The following is a 17,024-nucleotide window of genomic DNA, read 5'->3' on the forward strand; positions in this document are numbered from 1 at the left end:
ATACCCCTACCCGCACCCACTGTGGATGCTACCATTTATGGCCGTTAGATGGCGCTAAAATTCAGACAGTGATTGATTGATGCGTTCTCGCGCTTCTTCCTTCTCACCTTCCATTCTCAACCTGCTGCAGTGACAGGTAGGTCATCGTTTCTTTCTGAAGGGCTGAGCTGTTTTAGACAGGTGTGTGCGCGCGCACTCTGTGCTCTTTTTGATCATGCACTTACGCAACTTAAATGTTTACTTCTATTGATTATTTTTTGTCTCTGGAAATTATTGTACTCTACTTTTCCTTTGTATTAACTTTTTGTTGTAAGCAGGCCTAAAGGACCCAGAAAATAAAAAGAAACGTTGAAAAAATCTAATTCTAATTCGGCTGCATTGATTTCATTTATTTTTTAAAGCTCAATGCAAGATGCAAATCCTTGTGTTGAACTTTAACCTCTGTGACCAAAAGTGACCTTCGGCCAGCCTGGTTCATGGTTCAGCTTTGGCGTGTGCTTCACATGACAGCGCAGTAGTTTCCAGCAGACAGCCGAAGAACAAAGGTTTGTTTGCCTTTTAGTTAAAGATTTACACACTTTTTCTGTCCGTCACATTTGTTTCCGACTGCACCTGAACGCAACTCGGCTAAGTTCTACAAAACCCACCAAAGTGGAAATGAAGATTAACTTCTCCACATGTCGCGTTTTTCATCTTTAAAATGACAAAAGCAACTAACAGTGTCTCCTAAGTGTGAAGAAGTTTTTTTTTAATTTTTCAGTTGCAGATTTCTGTTGGAGTGTGAACATTTTTTAATGTTGAAAAGTTTGGTCTTGTTAACCTCTATCATTAAGAACAGCTGTGAGTGATGACTTCTTGCCAGGAAAACAATTTTTTTGGGGGAAAAAAATCCGCTTTTAAAATGTCATAGTTGACACTTTGGCAGGTCTGAAAAGCATTCTGGTTTTAGTCATCTAATGTAACATTAATGAACATTAATTGAATGAGTTTTTACTCATTCAATTGTCTGACATCCAGGGTTTTAGGTAAATTCCTTTTCCTGGATTTTTTTTGCCTTATAGAAGCCATCCTTTTATTTTACTTACTTTTCCCTTCTTATAGTATTTTCATAAATATCTGTATTTCCCCTGAAAGGAAAACTCATTTTAAAAATTTATTTTATCGCTAAAAACAAATATTTTTAAGGTGTTTTTACATACACGTTCTCTTCTTACAAGTAGCTTATCATGTAGTCACAAAAAATGCTTTTAAATTGAAACTTTCCTCTTTTTTGCCAGATTTTTATGGCTTTTATGATTTTATTTGGACTTTAATACGTTTCATTCAAAAGTAACTGAAATATTTAACATTTTTTCATTATCGTAGACTATTTTTTTTACATCAAGTAACTGCTCACTGTGCAGACTCAGTTCTCGCTCTATAAACAAACATAATTAATAAAAAACAAAAAACTAAAGAATAAAAATGAGTTTACCTTGTTTTGGAAAGGCAAATTTAAGACCTCATTGAATATAACCTAAAACATCTCAACTCAAAACTTCTTTTATGGGTTTCATTTTAGATCTTTCTTGCGGCTTGTGTTTTCAGCAATCAACGGTGACCAAATGCAATAACATTATGTTCATCTGATGTCCATAAATACCTCACGTTACTTAATTATGCACCAGAATAGAACAAAATAATTTGAACCATGTCCAGAGAGAGGATACATTTCTTCATCACATCATTGAAAACAGCAGTCTTTGCACTGCAGTGCACTCTGATAAAACAGGTCTGTTGACACAAAGTTTTCCATTTTTAGCATCATTACAGTCCACTGAGTGCAAGCCATTTTTTTTCTCCTTCTAATGGCGTGAGTGGGAGGGGAGATGTGTAAGTACCGGTGGGGCTAGAGAGTGAAAAATGAATGAAAGAGTCTTTTTAGAAGTGTTGTGAGACGTGTGCACCACATTGACACGTGGAAGGAAAAAAACGCCAGGGGAGCAAATCCAGACAAACAACACAAAAAAGCCTAGAAAACACCTGAGAAGATTTCAGTTTTTAATGGAGGGTCTTCTTAACGCGGGTAAGTGGATTTATGGTTCTCTAAGTGGTTGAACCAGGAGACTATTACTCTTTTGCTTCAAAAATGTTCAAATTATGATTCAATTTACAATTGTTTTTATACACTTAAAGATTTATGTTTTTGTACTAAAGTCAGTAACCATAAATTTACTAAAATCATTGAAATTCTTTTCTTTTCCAGTTAATTTCTTTACTTTTGTCAGGTATGGGTCACTTCAAAGTAGAGTTCTATAGATATGTTTATGTGATAGAGATGAGTTGTGGCTGGAACTCTTTCAGTCCGGATCTTTCTGCTTTGACTGATATCTTGTAACTTTAGTGTCTTTGACCTGACCTCTGATTTAAACTGAGTTAGCCTTCCAGGAACGGTCATCGGCGCATGTTTGCAGGTGGGTGGATGTGTTTCCATGTGTACATGTAAGGGGATGTGTCAGAGGAGGATCTCTGTGGGACGTGTGGTGATGTGTGCAGCAGTGCGGCAGAACTGGGTCACTGCAAGGTGCAGACGGAGCAAAAACAGGATGAAAGTATAGAGAAAAATTCTAGAGATACTGAATCTGCAAATCGGTTACAACGCCAAGAGTTCACAAAACGTTCCGACCCTTTTTTTCCTTTGGTAGTTTTGTAAACCTTTTATATTGCAAATGTCTTTTCCCTGCAGAGGACATAAACTGATGCATGAAATTAAAAATATGCCTGCAAACAAGTTTATTTAAGGGCAAAAAAATCATGACAATGTCAGATAAACTAACCCTGAAACAACACCTCCTCAAAATTTATGGTTTTACAGTCTCCAAAGTTAATTTTCCTCATCCTGCATCTTCATCCTCACCTCTCTGTTCACTGACTAGGTGTTTTGTGACCTTGTCTGTCAGTCGGTCCTCTCGTCCTCATGGTCTCCTCTCGGTTCTTCGTGTGGAAGCAGAAAATGAAGGCTTGACCGACTGTGACATCCTTCAAAATGGATTTCATTGTTCAGGATCAAAGGCCTCCTCTGGAGCTGTAGATACTTTCCATTAAAAATGTGGGCTTCATTTCTTGGTTTGACAGATGACAGAGTCTCTGACAGAATAATAAACATGTTACTTAGTGATATTAGTTTACTGTAAAACATGGTTTTGTTTTTATTTTTGGGGAATGTTAATTAGCAGTCTGGCAAGTTACCCAGCAACAGTGCTTCAAATATATTTATTCTGGCTGACAAGTTTTTAGCAGCCCACCTCTAACGTTTTGGGTCGCTGTCATGACTAAAAGGCTTATGTCCTGTAGGCAGGTAGCTGTTGTCTTGTTAAAAAAAAATCAAATCATTTTTCTGTCAGACTGCCAAATATCTCTCACTGGGTTGGTAAAAAGCAGAGCAAAGCTACTAAAAAACTCAGCCTTGGATTTATTTTCGTCAGACAGATGCGTGACTTACAATGAATGCTAATGTTGCTCACTGTCTGGAGGATGTGTAATAAACGTTTAGCCCAAGATGAAGAGAAAGCCGCCTTTGCGTGTCACACAGTGATATAACATTTCTTTAACGCCTGTTAACAAGCTCTCACTGTTTAAGAGCCTCTGGAGCAGAAAATACTCCCAATGTCTGAGATTTTGGCACTGAAACCACACTCTGAAACTGAGCCAACAAGTGGGATGTTATACAGTCTTTAATAGATGCAGAATGGGCATAACAGGATGTCTTATCTGCTTTTCAGTGCATTACTCTGTTAGCTGAGTGATTTAAAAAAAAAAAAAAGCTCCTTTCTGTTGGTTGGTTGGTTGTTAAATATTGTAGCAGTGCTCATGTCGTTACACAGAAAGCTGGCAATAATTGGTCTTGCAGGAGACAACCCATTTAATTTGATAAATTAACATTAACTCCTCATCTGTATTCCAGATTCCCAACATTTTATAGTGTTAATCTTTTTTTAACACTATAAAAGTTTTATAGTGTTAAAAATGTAAAGGACTTTGCGGCACCAAAAACGTGGTACAATAATTACTATTTAGGCTTAAAGTCCCACTCTGAATCAAAATTTGGCTACACTCTCTCCTGCTAACCTACAGCCGCTCACAACACCCAACCAAGCCAAAATGGCGAGCAATATCAAAACTATCCAGCCGTACAGTTTTGAGCCAAACGCCAGCTCAGACAAGGAAAACAAAGACGTGCATGGCTCCATTTGTCTGCAAGTGGATGCATTGGAATGGAGCGGAGCAGGGAGCTTGTGACCCGCCCAGGGTATTTTCTATGTAACCACTACAAACATTTTCAAACTTCTGTTTTCCCGTCTGCTCCCGATTCACAACAATTTGTATACAGAAATACTCAGAGAAAAATGCTACAAGAGCATGTTAAAAACAGCAAAACATGATTTTCATGGAGTGAAATGTTTAAAAATGTCTTTAATGTGTGTCTCGTGATTTGCCTTTGGAGGACCTGCTTGCGTTGAACCTATTGAAAAGAAACATGCGGATCCTCTTATCACTTTATCTTTTTTTCCCCCAAAGGCGACATGCCTACTTTTGCCTTCCAAGCCTTTTCATTACAGACAAAGCTAACATTTTGATAAAACAGAGTGACATTTCTTTTTTCCCTCCTAGTTCTTTCAAAAAGAAAAAAATATTGTCAAAAGTTAAATAGCTGACTGCAGTCATCTATCATTCCCAGTTGCTGCAAATTGCAGCCGGAAAAGCATCAAGTCCTCTCCACATGGAAGCGTTTTCTTTCCTGTTTTTTTTCAGATGCTGTCTAAGTGCTTGTCAAACAGTGTTTGCAGAGCAGTGGAGTAATGCTGTTTTATCATTAACTTGTAAGACAGCTGGGTGTTAGCATGTCCGTCTGTGTGAGAGCTGCCCGTGGTGGATTGTGTTAGCTCAGTGTCTGTTTAAATTTTATGCCCTAATGAGCCTTTCTGCTCTGGTGTCTGTGTTTTTATTTTCCTTTTGACTTTCACATTCGTTATTTTTTACTGGTATATTGGGCACAGCCATTTACAGGATTAAAACTTAATCAATAAACAGACTCGTACATTTTTATTCATCCGAATTTATTCCTCATTTTCTCAGTAAAGTTTCATGGCTAACTTTATCCCACTGAAAGGATGTGTGTCTCCACAGCTCGCCTTAGGCGCTATTCAGATTTGATGACAATGCCGGACTCCTTTATTCAGCGCCAGCAGCTCGATGCCAGCATGGCTGACACCTTCCTGGAACATCTGTGTCTGCTGGACATCGACCAAGAGCCAATCACAGCGCGCAACACCAGCATAATCTGCACCATTGGTGAGTGTGACAAATGTCTGCGGAAAGCCAGGCTCGGATGCAAGTTTGTTTTCTAGCAACTGTTGTGTGTCATCACTGGCCCCCTGACAGACGGGCAAGGTCCCTGGTGGCCTTCAGTGTGTCGGCCAGGATTGATTGTCAGCAAGGACAGTTATCTGGAGCTCTGCCTCCTCTTGTTTTCATCCCTCGTGTGGGCAGGCTGCTTGAAAACGGAGACACTGAGAGACAAACCTGAGTTTTCCCACTGCTTTAACAAAAGTTATTTATTTTTTTGAGGCGGAAAACTACTAAAACACATCAATGAAAGATGAATGTTTGCAAATTGACATTTTTTTTTCTTCTATTTGCTAAATCCTATCATTTCTTAATTTTACCTCCAATTATAAACGTTCACATTTCCTCCTACTGTTATATCATTGAAATAAATACTCCTTTGATTTTCATGGATGGGCTGTCTGCATGCTAAAGAGGAGGAGGACCATCCAGCTCATAGTGACTCGCTGTTCACATTGCTGCAGTCAAGACTGTGCAGGGTGCTTAAGCTCACATGACAGGCCCGACTCGTAAATGTGTAAAGGCATCACCAATGGGACAATGGTTGTGTGGAACAACAAAGGCTGCCATTCTGTCAACTTCTTCAACAACAGACAGCCAAGCTTTCATGAAAAGAAAAAGTCTCAAATTCATGGATGTCATGTGACATGTTTCTGTACCGAAAACAGTCCAGGTGTTGAAACTTCTTCCCAATATGAAAAAGCAGCTGAGCTGAGCCAGAGAATGGAAAACCATCAATCCTCTATGACACCTGCTGTAGCAAGAACTGTGCAAAAGGCACATTAGACCTGTGAAAATTTGCAATAACTCTTTAAAACAAATGTCGTTGAGTTTTTTGTATAAAAACAATGAAAGAAAATGGCCAAAAAAATACAGCTTTAAATGGACTACTAATCTTCATCAAGCTACTTACAGTAGATGAGGGGCAGAACCTTTCAAGAAGACGCAAGTCCAGATGCCATCACTCAACTTCAAGATAACGTGAATGAATCAGAACATTCATTAACATGCATTAGGCCAGGTGCAGCCTTTATTTCTAAAAAGCCATTTGGTCAGTTTCTTATTGACCAAAGCCTAGCAAGAGTTGCAAAGTCCCTATTTAGAAAAATACCCTTTATTTATGTTTTTGTGACCATTGAACCACTTATTTCTATTTCTTTTAAATATTTACAATTATTTAATTGTGTTTTTCTTTGCAAAGTAATTTTAAAGAATTTTACTACTGACAGCAGCACATGAAGGGTCCCTTCAAAATAAAATACACCCTGTCTTAAAGGGTCATCCTGCAGATTTATTCGAATTAAAAATGCAAGAAAGTCAAATCAAACATTGCATTTTCTATCATTATGACTTTTGTGCGTTGTCATTCATTTTCTCCTTTTACTATTAAATATAAAAATCACAGCATTGGTGTAGAATCCAATTGTTAAAATAAATGTATGTGCTTATTCTAAAAATTAACCACTCTCACCGTTATTTTTCTCAGTTATCTGACATGTTAAAATTCTAATTATTAATGAAAAAACCTAACTACTAAAAAGAAATTAAGTACAAACTCTTTATTTATTGAATTTTATAACAATTTTCTTCATAGCCAAAAAGCCACAATGGAGGGCTGAAGGAGCTGCATGTGGCTCCAGATCCCTGCATTAGGCTGTAATTAAGCTAATTCTTTAATTATTACCTCAAAAATTAAAGCAACTATGTCTTAATATAGTCACTAAAAGGCAAAAAAACTTTCTTAAAGATTGGATGTTATTACTAGAAATTCTATATGAATCTGACAAGTAAGTAAGTAAGTAAGCTATACTTACTTGAGTGCAGTTTTATGATCTTTCGCCCATTTTGGATTGAGTTTTTTTAACTTTCTTTCTCAGGTCCGGCGTCTCGGTCAATCCAAAAACTGCAGGAGATGGTGAAGGCTGGAATGAACATCGCTCGTCTTAATTTCTCACACGGCTGTCATGAAGTTTGTTCGATTTCTCCTCAAATCTCTCTGTTCCCCTTTGCAGTTGAACCAGTTCATCACTTCGCTTTTCTCTCTGTCGTGTTGATTCTTTCTGTACATTTCAGTACCACAGCGAGACCATCAAGAACATCAGGGAGGCCGTGGAGACCATCACCTCTGATCCTCTGTATTATCGACCGGTGGCCATCGCTCTGGACACGAAGGGCCCAGAGATCCGCACGGGTTTAGTTAAAGGGGTGAACGCCTGATACCTTTTCTATCAGTCTAATGAAGCATAAAGACGCAGTCAGGTGTAAGAGGTGCAGGAAGCATATCGACTGCCTTGAGCTCCAAATCATGTTACACTTTGACGCTTCTCTGGGGAAAAACAACAGCTGGGAGCGTGTGCTGCTCTGCATCGTCATCATATTCTTATTGTGTTGTTATTTGTGATGCTGGTGCCCAACGTCTGCTTTGTTGAACAAATACCTCCAAGCAGTTGGCAGCCTCATCATGCCTTGATTAGATGATAAAATGCACCACATGAAATGTGATCTGCTGCCTCAGCTGAAGAACTCTGTGAAATCAGTTCAAGTGTTTAATTGGAAGATGTCTAACTTCTGTTTTACAGTCATTAATAAGTACTAAACAGCCTGTAAACAGACTTTTCATGCAAATTGCACACAAAAAAGTCACTTGGAGAACACTAGAGATGAGGGCATTTAAAGGTTATGAAAAGAATCTTTTACTACTTTTTACTGAAGATGGTTCTGTTCTAGAGCATCTTGTTCTTTACGTGTCTGGTGGGATAGAAAGTGGACGAGGAGGTACAGCTGGTGAAAGGAAGCCATGTTCGAGTGGTCACGGCTGAGAGTGAAAGAGACAAGACCGATGCGACAATGGTCTGGGTGGACTATCCTCACCTGCCTAAAGTCCTGGAAAAGGGAAGGAGAATCTACATAGATGACGGCCTCCTGGCACTCAAAGTGTTAGAAATAGGTAACACTGGGCTGCTCTTCAAAATCCTAACAATGTATGCCGTTTTCTTATGATTTTTATATTTTGATATTTAAAATAAATTTTTCTTAGATAACCTAATTGTGGAATAATTGTAAATATGACCATAATTGCTCAATTTTCATCTACTTTGAGTCATTTTATATGTTGTTTTGTCCCCCTACAGTTCTGAAAATTGATTTTGTTTTATTTTTAGAAAGTTGAATTATTTTTTGCAAAGAGCCTCTGTTTTTAAAAGTGGTACCTTGGATTTTCCTTTTTGATTAAAACCTTTAAAACTCACATCTTTCCACATTTTAACCAATTAACATGGAGATGACACCAATGATTAAAAAAAAATTAAGTATTTTTAATGAATGTGTTCATTTGTAGATGAACAAAGCAATTATATGTATGACAGAGTTGGGGTTTTTTTCTTTCTAATTAACATATGTATGGACTAGAATGACACCCCAAAAAATGTGATTACTATTTCCTTTAAAATGTCAGAAATATGGAGCTACTCAAGCCATCAAAAAGGGCTTCATGGGTAATGATGTTACAACATTCAAACATATAACCTATGGAATGATTTTGAGCTAGATCTTTGGATTTTAGGGATAAAACGTGTTATCCTGTTCCATCTTGTTCTTTGATGGCAGGGTGCTGGTGGTTGGTGTCATTGAAGCTAGTTTTTGTTTGTGTTTTTCTACAGTAAACAGAACAGCATGAAAAGTTTTTTTGTGTAAAACTTTGTAACATTATTTGACTTGTTTTAGAAGTATAATTTTACATTTTGCTGGTTGGCAAACTTTTGACCTTTGTTGCTTTATCATCAAAATAATCTTCCTTAGATGGGTTCGCTGTAACGTGTCCCCCTTTTTTTTTTGTTGCGGGTCTCTGCAGGCTCTGACTGGGTGGATACAGTGGTGGAGGCAGGTGGACTGCTCTGCAGTCGAAAAGGTGTGAACCTCCCAGGATGCGACCTGATTGGCCTGCAGGCGGTCAGCGAGCAGGACGAGGCGGATCTTAGGTTCGGGGTGGCTCATGGCGTTGACATGGTGTTCGCCAGCTTCATCCGCTCCGCCCAGGATGTGAAGGACGTGCGTCGAGCTCTGGGAGAACTTGGGTCGCATATCAAAGTTATAAGCAAAGTGGAGAGCCGCCAAGGAGTGCAAAAGTAAGCTAAGGATATTTCTCAATATATGACACAGACTTCCTCTTCTTATCCTTTGATGTAAAAAACTTGATGGGGCTTTAAGAGGACACGTAAATCTCTAACTGATGGGGCTCTAGAACGAGCTGTGAATAAAATGCTGCTCTATGTTTGATACTTAATTGATGTGGTCTCCCTGTGAGTTACTGCTGTCACTTAAAATATCTGACCCAGTTTTATGAGTCTGTTCTCTTCTTTATGATTATGTCACACATCAGCCACCAACAATGTTTATCTGTAATTCCAATCCAGTAGGATTATTTATGACTTTGTTTTTATATTAGACCATTGGGAATAAATTTTGCATGCTGTGAGAACATCTTTTTATTTTATTTTATGATTCTCTGATTTAAATTGGCTTACTGCCTTTCACAGACGTCTTCCATCCAATTTAGGATTCGATCAAAGCTCTATTTTTAGAATAAGCATTTTAGTATTGCACTCAGATTTAAACATCAAATTGATTTTGTTTAATCTGGAGAATTATCCAGAATTATTTAAATGATAATATATTTGTTGATTTTGATATTTTAAATTTTAGATTCGTAAAGGCTAAAATCCTACTCTTCTTTACTCCCTGGTTTTGTAAGTTTTGAGGAGATCCTAGCTGAGAGTGATGGCGTGATGGTTGCCAGGGGCGACTTGGGTATTGAGATTCCTGCTGAGAAAGTCTTCATTGCCCAGAAGATGATGATAGGGCGCTGCAACTCTGCAGGAAAGCCTGTCATCTGTGCCACACAGGTCAGAACACACACACAAGAACCTGCATAAATGATGAATTATGCAAATGTCACGTCTGAACTACAGTATCAGCCAGTCTGATGTTCAGTGAGCCAATTTAAAGACACATTAAGACCTAACCTTTTAAATGAGGTACACAATCATCTCACACACAAACACACATGGTGGCAGACACACAAACACACACATTCCTGCAGCCATGTGGAGTCACAGAGCTGTATCCTGTTTATGCTGCTACTCTTGACTCACATCGACAGCGTTAAAACAAGTTTGCTTCTCAAGACTTGAGCTCTGGCACACACACCTGCACACACACTCATCAGCATTATACCCAGGAGGTTAACTGCTTAGGCGACAGTGCAAGCCATCCCATTTTCCAACCCTCCATCTTTCTCATTGACTCACTTAGTTTCAGACTCAATGACGGAAATCCCAGAAAAGCATCACCTCAATCTGCTGGAAATCTCCTCTCATGGTTCTCTTTCTATGTCAGATACCCTTGAAATAATTTAAATAATTTGGACAATTTGGATAATTTCCGGTGATATTCCAAATTAATGGCCAAACAGGTTTATTTTTTAACACTTTAGGTTAGTCCGCTTTGGTTGTAAAACTCTTGTTTATGATGTGATCTAATGTGATTTGTAGATGCTGGAAAGCATGGTGTCCCACCCACGGCCAACAAGGGCAGAGAGTAGTGATGTCGCCAACGCTGTGCTGGATGGAGCAGACTGTGTAATGCTATCTGCTGAAACTGCCAAGGGAAAGTTTCCCTTGGAGGCAGTGGCAATGATGCACTCGGTGTGTGTTTGTGTTTGTGCCGGTCTAGTTTGCCTTGTGACATCAGACCTCTCTCACAAGCTTTTTCTTTTTTTCCCCCCGTTTTTCTTTCAGATCTGCAGGGAAGCAGAGGCAGCCATTTTTCACCACCAGCTCTTTGAGGAGTTACGTCGCCTCACTCCTCTGTCCTCTGACCCCACAGAGGTCACTGCCATTGGAGCCGTGGAATCCTCCTTCAAGTGCTGTGCCGGAGCCATCATTGTCCTAACTAGTAGTGGAAGGTGCATAAAAATCCAAATTTTAAGTAAAAAACTAAAGGAAACCAGCTGACCATATTGAAATTACTGACTGCAAGGTCGTTTGCACTTATCATCACCGTAAACTTTTGAGGTGGGATGGCACATTATGCAGCGGTCTGAACTGTCATGGCCTTAGAATATCCTCAAACATATATGTGCCAAGCTTGATGTTTGGCAAAAAAAATATATAAAAACTGGTATGTCCCCTTTTAACCCCAATTAGTAGTATTTGGTTGATATGCTGTAAATTGCCTGGAAGGAAACTAATACTTCACATTTAATTTAAATGGGTTTCCTGCAAGAAAACAGCCATAACCTCCTGACTACCAGAGAAAAACAATTTTGTCCAATCACATTTTTTTTTCATCCACCAAAAACTACAATAACCAGAGCCCCACCCTTTCACATTTATTGAAACCCTTACATATCTTCTGTAAATGTCAAAAAGAGTTCCTTCGACAGGTGACAAATCTGCCATGCTGGTTGTCAAGAGGATAAGATCAACCACGCTAATATTATTTACTTTTTCCTTGTTCTCAACAAGCTGTTGCTCCATTATTATTCAAATGGATTTTCTTTCTATTTGAGCTGCTGTGATGTTTTTTGTTTAAAATCCGTTTTTTATTCAGATATTTAACTTAAGATTTTGTAAAAAGCAGTACCCAGATACCTGAGAACACATGCAGCTATGTATAAAATTTGTTTAAATGTAATCTGTGTCAGTTACAAAGACTTAAGGAAACCATGTGAATTTTGATGTAGTAGCCACTTCCTGAAGATTTGCACTGTGTAACCACTCAGAATGTAATTTACCTGCATTAGTAGTTTGGAGCATTATTTATATTTTATAAATAGATTCAAAGCTGGTAAAGTTGGATTCAAAGTGCTGAATTATTCAGTGCAAGTATCATTCTCCGAAAACTGAGCTTTAAAACCCATCAGATGTGTGTGTGTGTGTGGGTGTATAAATGATAAAAACAGAGTAAACATAGGTTCTCCTCTTCCCTTTCTGCAAACAGATACTGTAGCTATGTCTCTCCATAGACCTTGTTTCATTCTTTTCAAAGCCCAGACTGAAGATTGCTGTGCTTCGTTCTTTTATATTTTTCTTCCTGTTTTAAGACGCACAGTCCAGCCTCTCAGTCTTGCACACAGTAATGGGTAAATAAACGTTTACAGATACGTTGTAAATAAGAAATCCCACAGATGAGGGACATATGCAGTTTGGTGCACTGGATTATTGCTATCCTATTTTTCTGACATGTATCACATGCATTTGTTTGTTGAATCTTAAAGTAAGGTTTATTGATAGACATACCTACTAAACAGCATCCTTATTCATAAAGGACGTTGTTTTAAAGATGTGGACAAATCTTAGTGTGCACCGGTAGATTCTGGATTATAATCTGATGTTTGTGGCTCTTCTCTTTGGAGAAGGAAGATTTGGATAATTTTTTTGAAAGAGCAATTTTCAACCCATTAAACTTTTCCTCTTTTTTTCTTTTACTTCACATTCTCCTCATCTTTGTAGATCGTCACATCTCCTATCCAGATACCGCCCACGCTGTCCAATCATTGCAGTTACCAGAAGCCCTCAGGTACAGTTTGTTCTCTTCAACAAAATAATTGGCATCTGTTGTTCGTAGATTGTGTTACGTTAAGTAAAATCCCATTGTAGATGACTCATGCTTTTCAAAAGCATCAAATGTGTGACAGCCAGATTGTATTTTTCATGTCTTCTGTTGTAAACTGTAGCAACGTTGTGATGTCATGATCTTTTGATCTGCTTTCTCGTGCAAACGCTAAAACCTTAGTAATAAATTCAAACTGCTAGTTTGATTTGAGGTGGTGAAGGTCAGAAGTTAGAATCAAGTTCAAAGCTGTACCTCGAGCTGTCAACATGTGTTAAACATGTCAGGCCAGAGATTCATCAACGTCTCTGTGAGAAACCTTGTGTATAATTCAGCAAATGAATGAAAAGCGAGGATTGCTTGTGGAGTCAAGTGTTGAGCACCATACAAACTGGCAAAAATGTATTAAAAAATAATAAAATGGCCTTTTTGTTTTCAACTACAGGTATATAATTTTATTGTAAATATTATTTATCTATGATGGCAGTTCTAAGAAAAAAGGAAAAAAATACTCTTTTTGAAAACTTGTTACAGCCTAAAATGCCTGAGTGAAGTGTTTTGATTCCATTCTGTCAAGAAACTTGAAATTTTAATTGTTTTTCAGCTTTCAAAAGGAACTCGAGGTGAAAAGTAAATTCCATTGAACTTTGTCTCACAGGGAGAAATTCACTCATCATGGCAGCCCAAAGAAAAACAGTGATAGTACAATTGCAGCTAATCAGATATAGGATCAAACAAACAAGTGAATAGATACATAAATAATTGTGCAAATTTTCATGACCTGGTCATACAATGGGCGAGCGCTGTTGTCCATGATGATATGCTTGGTCAACATCCTCCTTTCACCCACCTCCTCCACAGAGTCCAGCGAGCTGACCAGAATCCTTCAGAGTTTAATCAGGACTGAAGTAACTGCCACTTAGTGGCCTACGGGCAGGGGCAAAGTTACAGCAAACAGCTTTGCCCCCAAACTTTTGAGTCAATATTAGTATCATATTAACAAAGATTAAGAAATCATCATAATGCCATCATCAATACACATTTGTATACTTTTGGCTGCTGCTTTAGTAGTAAAAGCACCTCAGCCAAAAGAAACAGCTGTTTGAATATTGATTAAAAACCTGTTAGAAATATGCATTTTTTGACTTCTGCTCTGCTGTTCTCATTTGTCACCCTTCTAAAGCCCCCCCCCCCAAATAAAATGTTCTGGCTCTGCCACTGCCTACAAGCCAGATGCAGGACAGATCAAAAACTTTAATTAACAAAGCTACAATAAGTTGTTAATTAATAACAATAAAAAAGAAGAAACTTCGAAGAAGGTCCAGATTTTCCATCTGCAAAGAAAAATGTCATCCCTGCTCTCTAAGTTTTGGCTCTCTTATTGTAAGTCATTACTGACTTGGCTGCGTTGGCATTTTCAGCCTATAAACTGATGATAAATGCTTCAGAAAATAAAATGTTTTGAAACCTAAACCTCCCATTAACAGAAGAATTGTTAGATGTCTACATCTACAAACGGAGTAATCCCTTTGTGCTCCTGTTCAGGTGGCCCGTCAGTCCCAGCTGTTAAGAGGCGTGTTTCCTGCCCTCTTTCACCCTCTGCCGGCGCCCGTCTGGGCCGATGATGTTGACAGCAGGGTCAAATTTGGCATGGACATAGGTCAGTATGTGTGTGTGCATTTTGTCTGCCTGCATCCTGCAGTCTGAAAATAAAACCACATTACTGGCATGCTTTCTCAATCTACCACTACAGGGAAAGCGCGAGGATTCTTCAAGTCAGGCGACATGGTGATTGTGGTGACAGGCTGGATTCCAGGCTCTGGGCACACAAACATCATGAGGGCGGTGCATGCACCGTAACGTGACCGCGTTAGATTGACACATTGGTTTACCCAGGCTTTCAATGAATGGATGTGATTATAAAGCAGAAAGAAACTCCTAAATTAATAAAGTAAATTTACAGAAACTGCTTTGTTCAATAATAATTTAAAGCAGCAACTGTAAACATAACACTTTGAGGACGCATGCAGCCAAACCGTTAATGCCTAACTTCTGTGTTTGTTAAAGCAGTGACTCCTTTCAAATAAACTTGAACCTGCAGTTGTCCTCCTGTCCTGGGTTTTTGCATCACTAATTGAGTCATCCATCTTTCTTTTCCTTAATCCACATTAAAATAACAATATGGTCTCCATCCCTGCCTTTATGGTACCAGCTCTCCTTATTGGAGTATGGAGATAAGGTTTTTATTCCAGCCCATTGTCCTGAGCTTATCAGTGAGGTTGTCCTTTTTTCTCCCATAATTACAAACTGGGAAACGCACGGACGACAGTCTTGAACTGAACTTCCTTTGTACAGTGAGATGACCCAGATGCCACATCTTCATATTAGTCCCGTAAAGTAATTATGTCTGTTCCTGTGTTGGGTCCACTCATGTCCGATGAGCCTTTATGTGACATTCTTACTGTTCCTCTGCAGATTTTCTTTTTCTTTGTTTTTCTCTTTCTCTTTCCAGGTCTGCTGTGCATTATAGGTCTTTTCTTGTGAACAAACAAAGTGCCTAAAGAGCCATGTATTCATTTTGAACATTGTAAAAGCTCGGAAGAATCTGAATGAATCAAATTGAGATCAATTTAGCCTCATCAGATCATGATAATCTCTTGCATCATCAGCTCTTGCTACGCATCACAGTAGAAAAATTACCTCTGCTGATTTGAAAGCAACATGTTTTCTAGTTTGCCAACCTTCAACCTGTGGTTGGAGGTCTGAATTGTAGGGCATTGGAGGGCACAGACTCTTCTGTGGACCCATGCTGGTAATGCATGCAGAAATAGGTCTGGCCCTGCAGAGTGTAGTTCCAGCAGCAGATCCGTTGCAGTGCTCCAGCCCTATTTGCAGTCTTTGAGCTGTCTGCAAAGACAACTATTGTAAAAACCAATGAAAATGACCAAATCCAGAAGCCCCCTTTTAAGTGAGATCACCTCTTGATGTTAGAATCCTGTGCTTTAACAAGTTTTGTTAGATTTTTCCTTCAATTTTGAAATGAAAGCTCAGACAGTTTTAAGTAACCGGTTGTTGTAGTAACCGACATTAAATTTGCAGTTTAATTATTTTTATGTCACATTTCTTTTAGAAAATCTGCAAATAAATCCATTGGATCTGTAATTATTTAAACGTTTAATTCTTGAATCCAAAATTATCTTAGCATTCTCTTAATTATTAAACGTATACTTCTGGTCGTTTATAGTTCATGTTTTTAAAGCTTCATTCACTTCTCTTTCTTGGATTCAAATAAAGTTTTCTCATTGGTGTGGAAAGAATGACGCGCACGACCTTTTTACCTTCGAGAGGCGCGAGCATCTTGCTCCGGTTGGGCATGCGGCCTTTGGGGGACTGATGATGAGAATGCGGATGCCATGGCAACCGGTCGATGATATCCAAACCTTTTTTTCTTCCTGTGCACAATTATTCGTTTTGGTATGCGCCGTGCGCCTTCATGGACGCTCACCTCTACAGAGTGAGTTTACAGAACATGAAGAGGACTTCTTCTCATCAGCAACGGAGGAGACGTGCGCGCTCAACAAGTAGTTCATTTTCTTTTTTTAAAGGAGACTTTTGAAATCATCGGAACGCACATGCGTGTGGACATTGTGTTTTTTCCCCGCGTTTGGCGTGTGCTGAATGCCAAAAAAGAACCAGAATTCTGGACACATTTGAAATCCGACCATTTTGGGACTTCATACAACCGGCTGCTGGTTTTCCAATCATTAAATCACCAGACCAAGTTGATACCAGCATCACTTTAGTGGATTGGCGCTCCGTCTGTCTGAGCGCTTCTGCCTCTGCGCGCCTTTCTTCGCCATGAAGGTCGCGTTTCTCCCTCGGATCCCCATGTGTCCGCGCGTGTCGTGGACTCCGCATGGGTTACACTGGGGTTAATGTGACTCCATCCCGCCGACGCGTGTCAGCCGCTGACGCTCTGCTTTTGTGCGTGCGTGTGTCTGGATGAATCGGCGCGCCTCGAACTGTGA

At 39.1% G+C, this 17,024-nt stretch overlaps 1 protein-coding gene across 4 annotated transcripts; it reads left to right on the plus strand.

Moving 5' to 3' along the window:
• Positions 1 to 25: 25 nt before the first annotated feature.
• On the plus strand, positions 26 to 15,102 carry pklr (pyruvate kinase L/R). 4 transcript variants are annotated; one of them, XM_011485346.4, is made up of 12 exons: positions 26 to 136; positions 5,167 to 5,331; positions 7,263 to 7,354; positions 7,459 to 7,590; positions 8,146 to 8,332; positions 9,236 to 9,509; positions 10,136 to 10,286; positions 10,935 to 11,087; positions 11,181 to 11,347; positions 12,897 to 12,963; positions 14,542 to 14,656; positions 14,750 to 15,102. In XM_011485346.4, exons 2-12 carry the CDS (start codon positions 5,193 to 5,195, stop codon positions 14,854 to 14,856), a joined length of 1,584 nt encoding a protein of 527 aa, XP_011483648.1. In that variant the 5' UTR covers positions 26 to 136; positions 5,167 to 5,192; the 3' UTR covers positions 14,857 to 15,102. The 4 variants fall into 4 exon arrangements, with proteins under 4 accessions (XP_011483648.1, XP_078789302.1, XP_011483649.1 ...); XM_078933176.1 differs by having other exon boundaries at positions 125 to 180; XM_011485347.3 differs by lacking the exon at positions 26 to 136 and adding an exon at positions 200 to 545.
• The last annotated feature ends 1,922 nt before the right edge of the window (positions 15,103 to 17,024 follow it).

This window comes from Oryzias latipes, chromosome 16, assembly GCF_053564925.1.
Source record: "Oryzias latipes strain Hd-rR chromosome 16, Olatipes_Hd-rR_3.1".
Lineage (NCBI taxonomy): Eukaryota > Metazoa > Chordata > Actinopteri > Beloniformes > Adrianichthyidae > Oryzias > Oryzias latipes.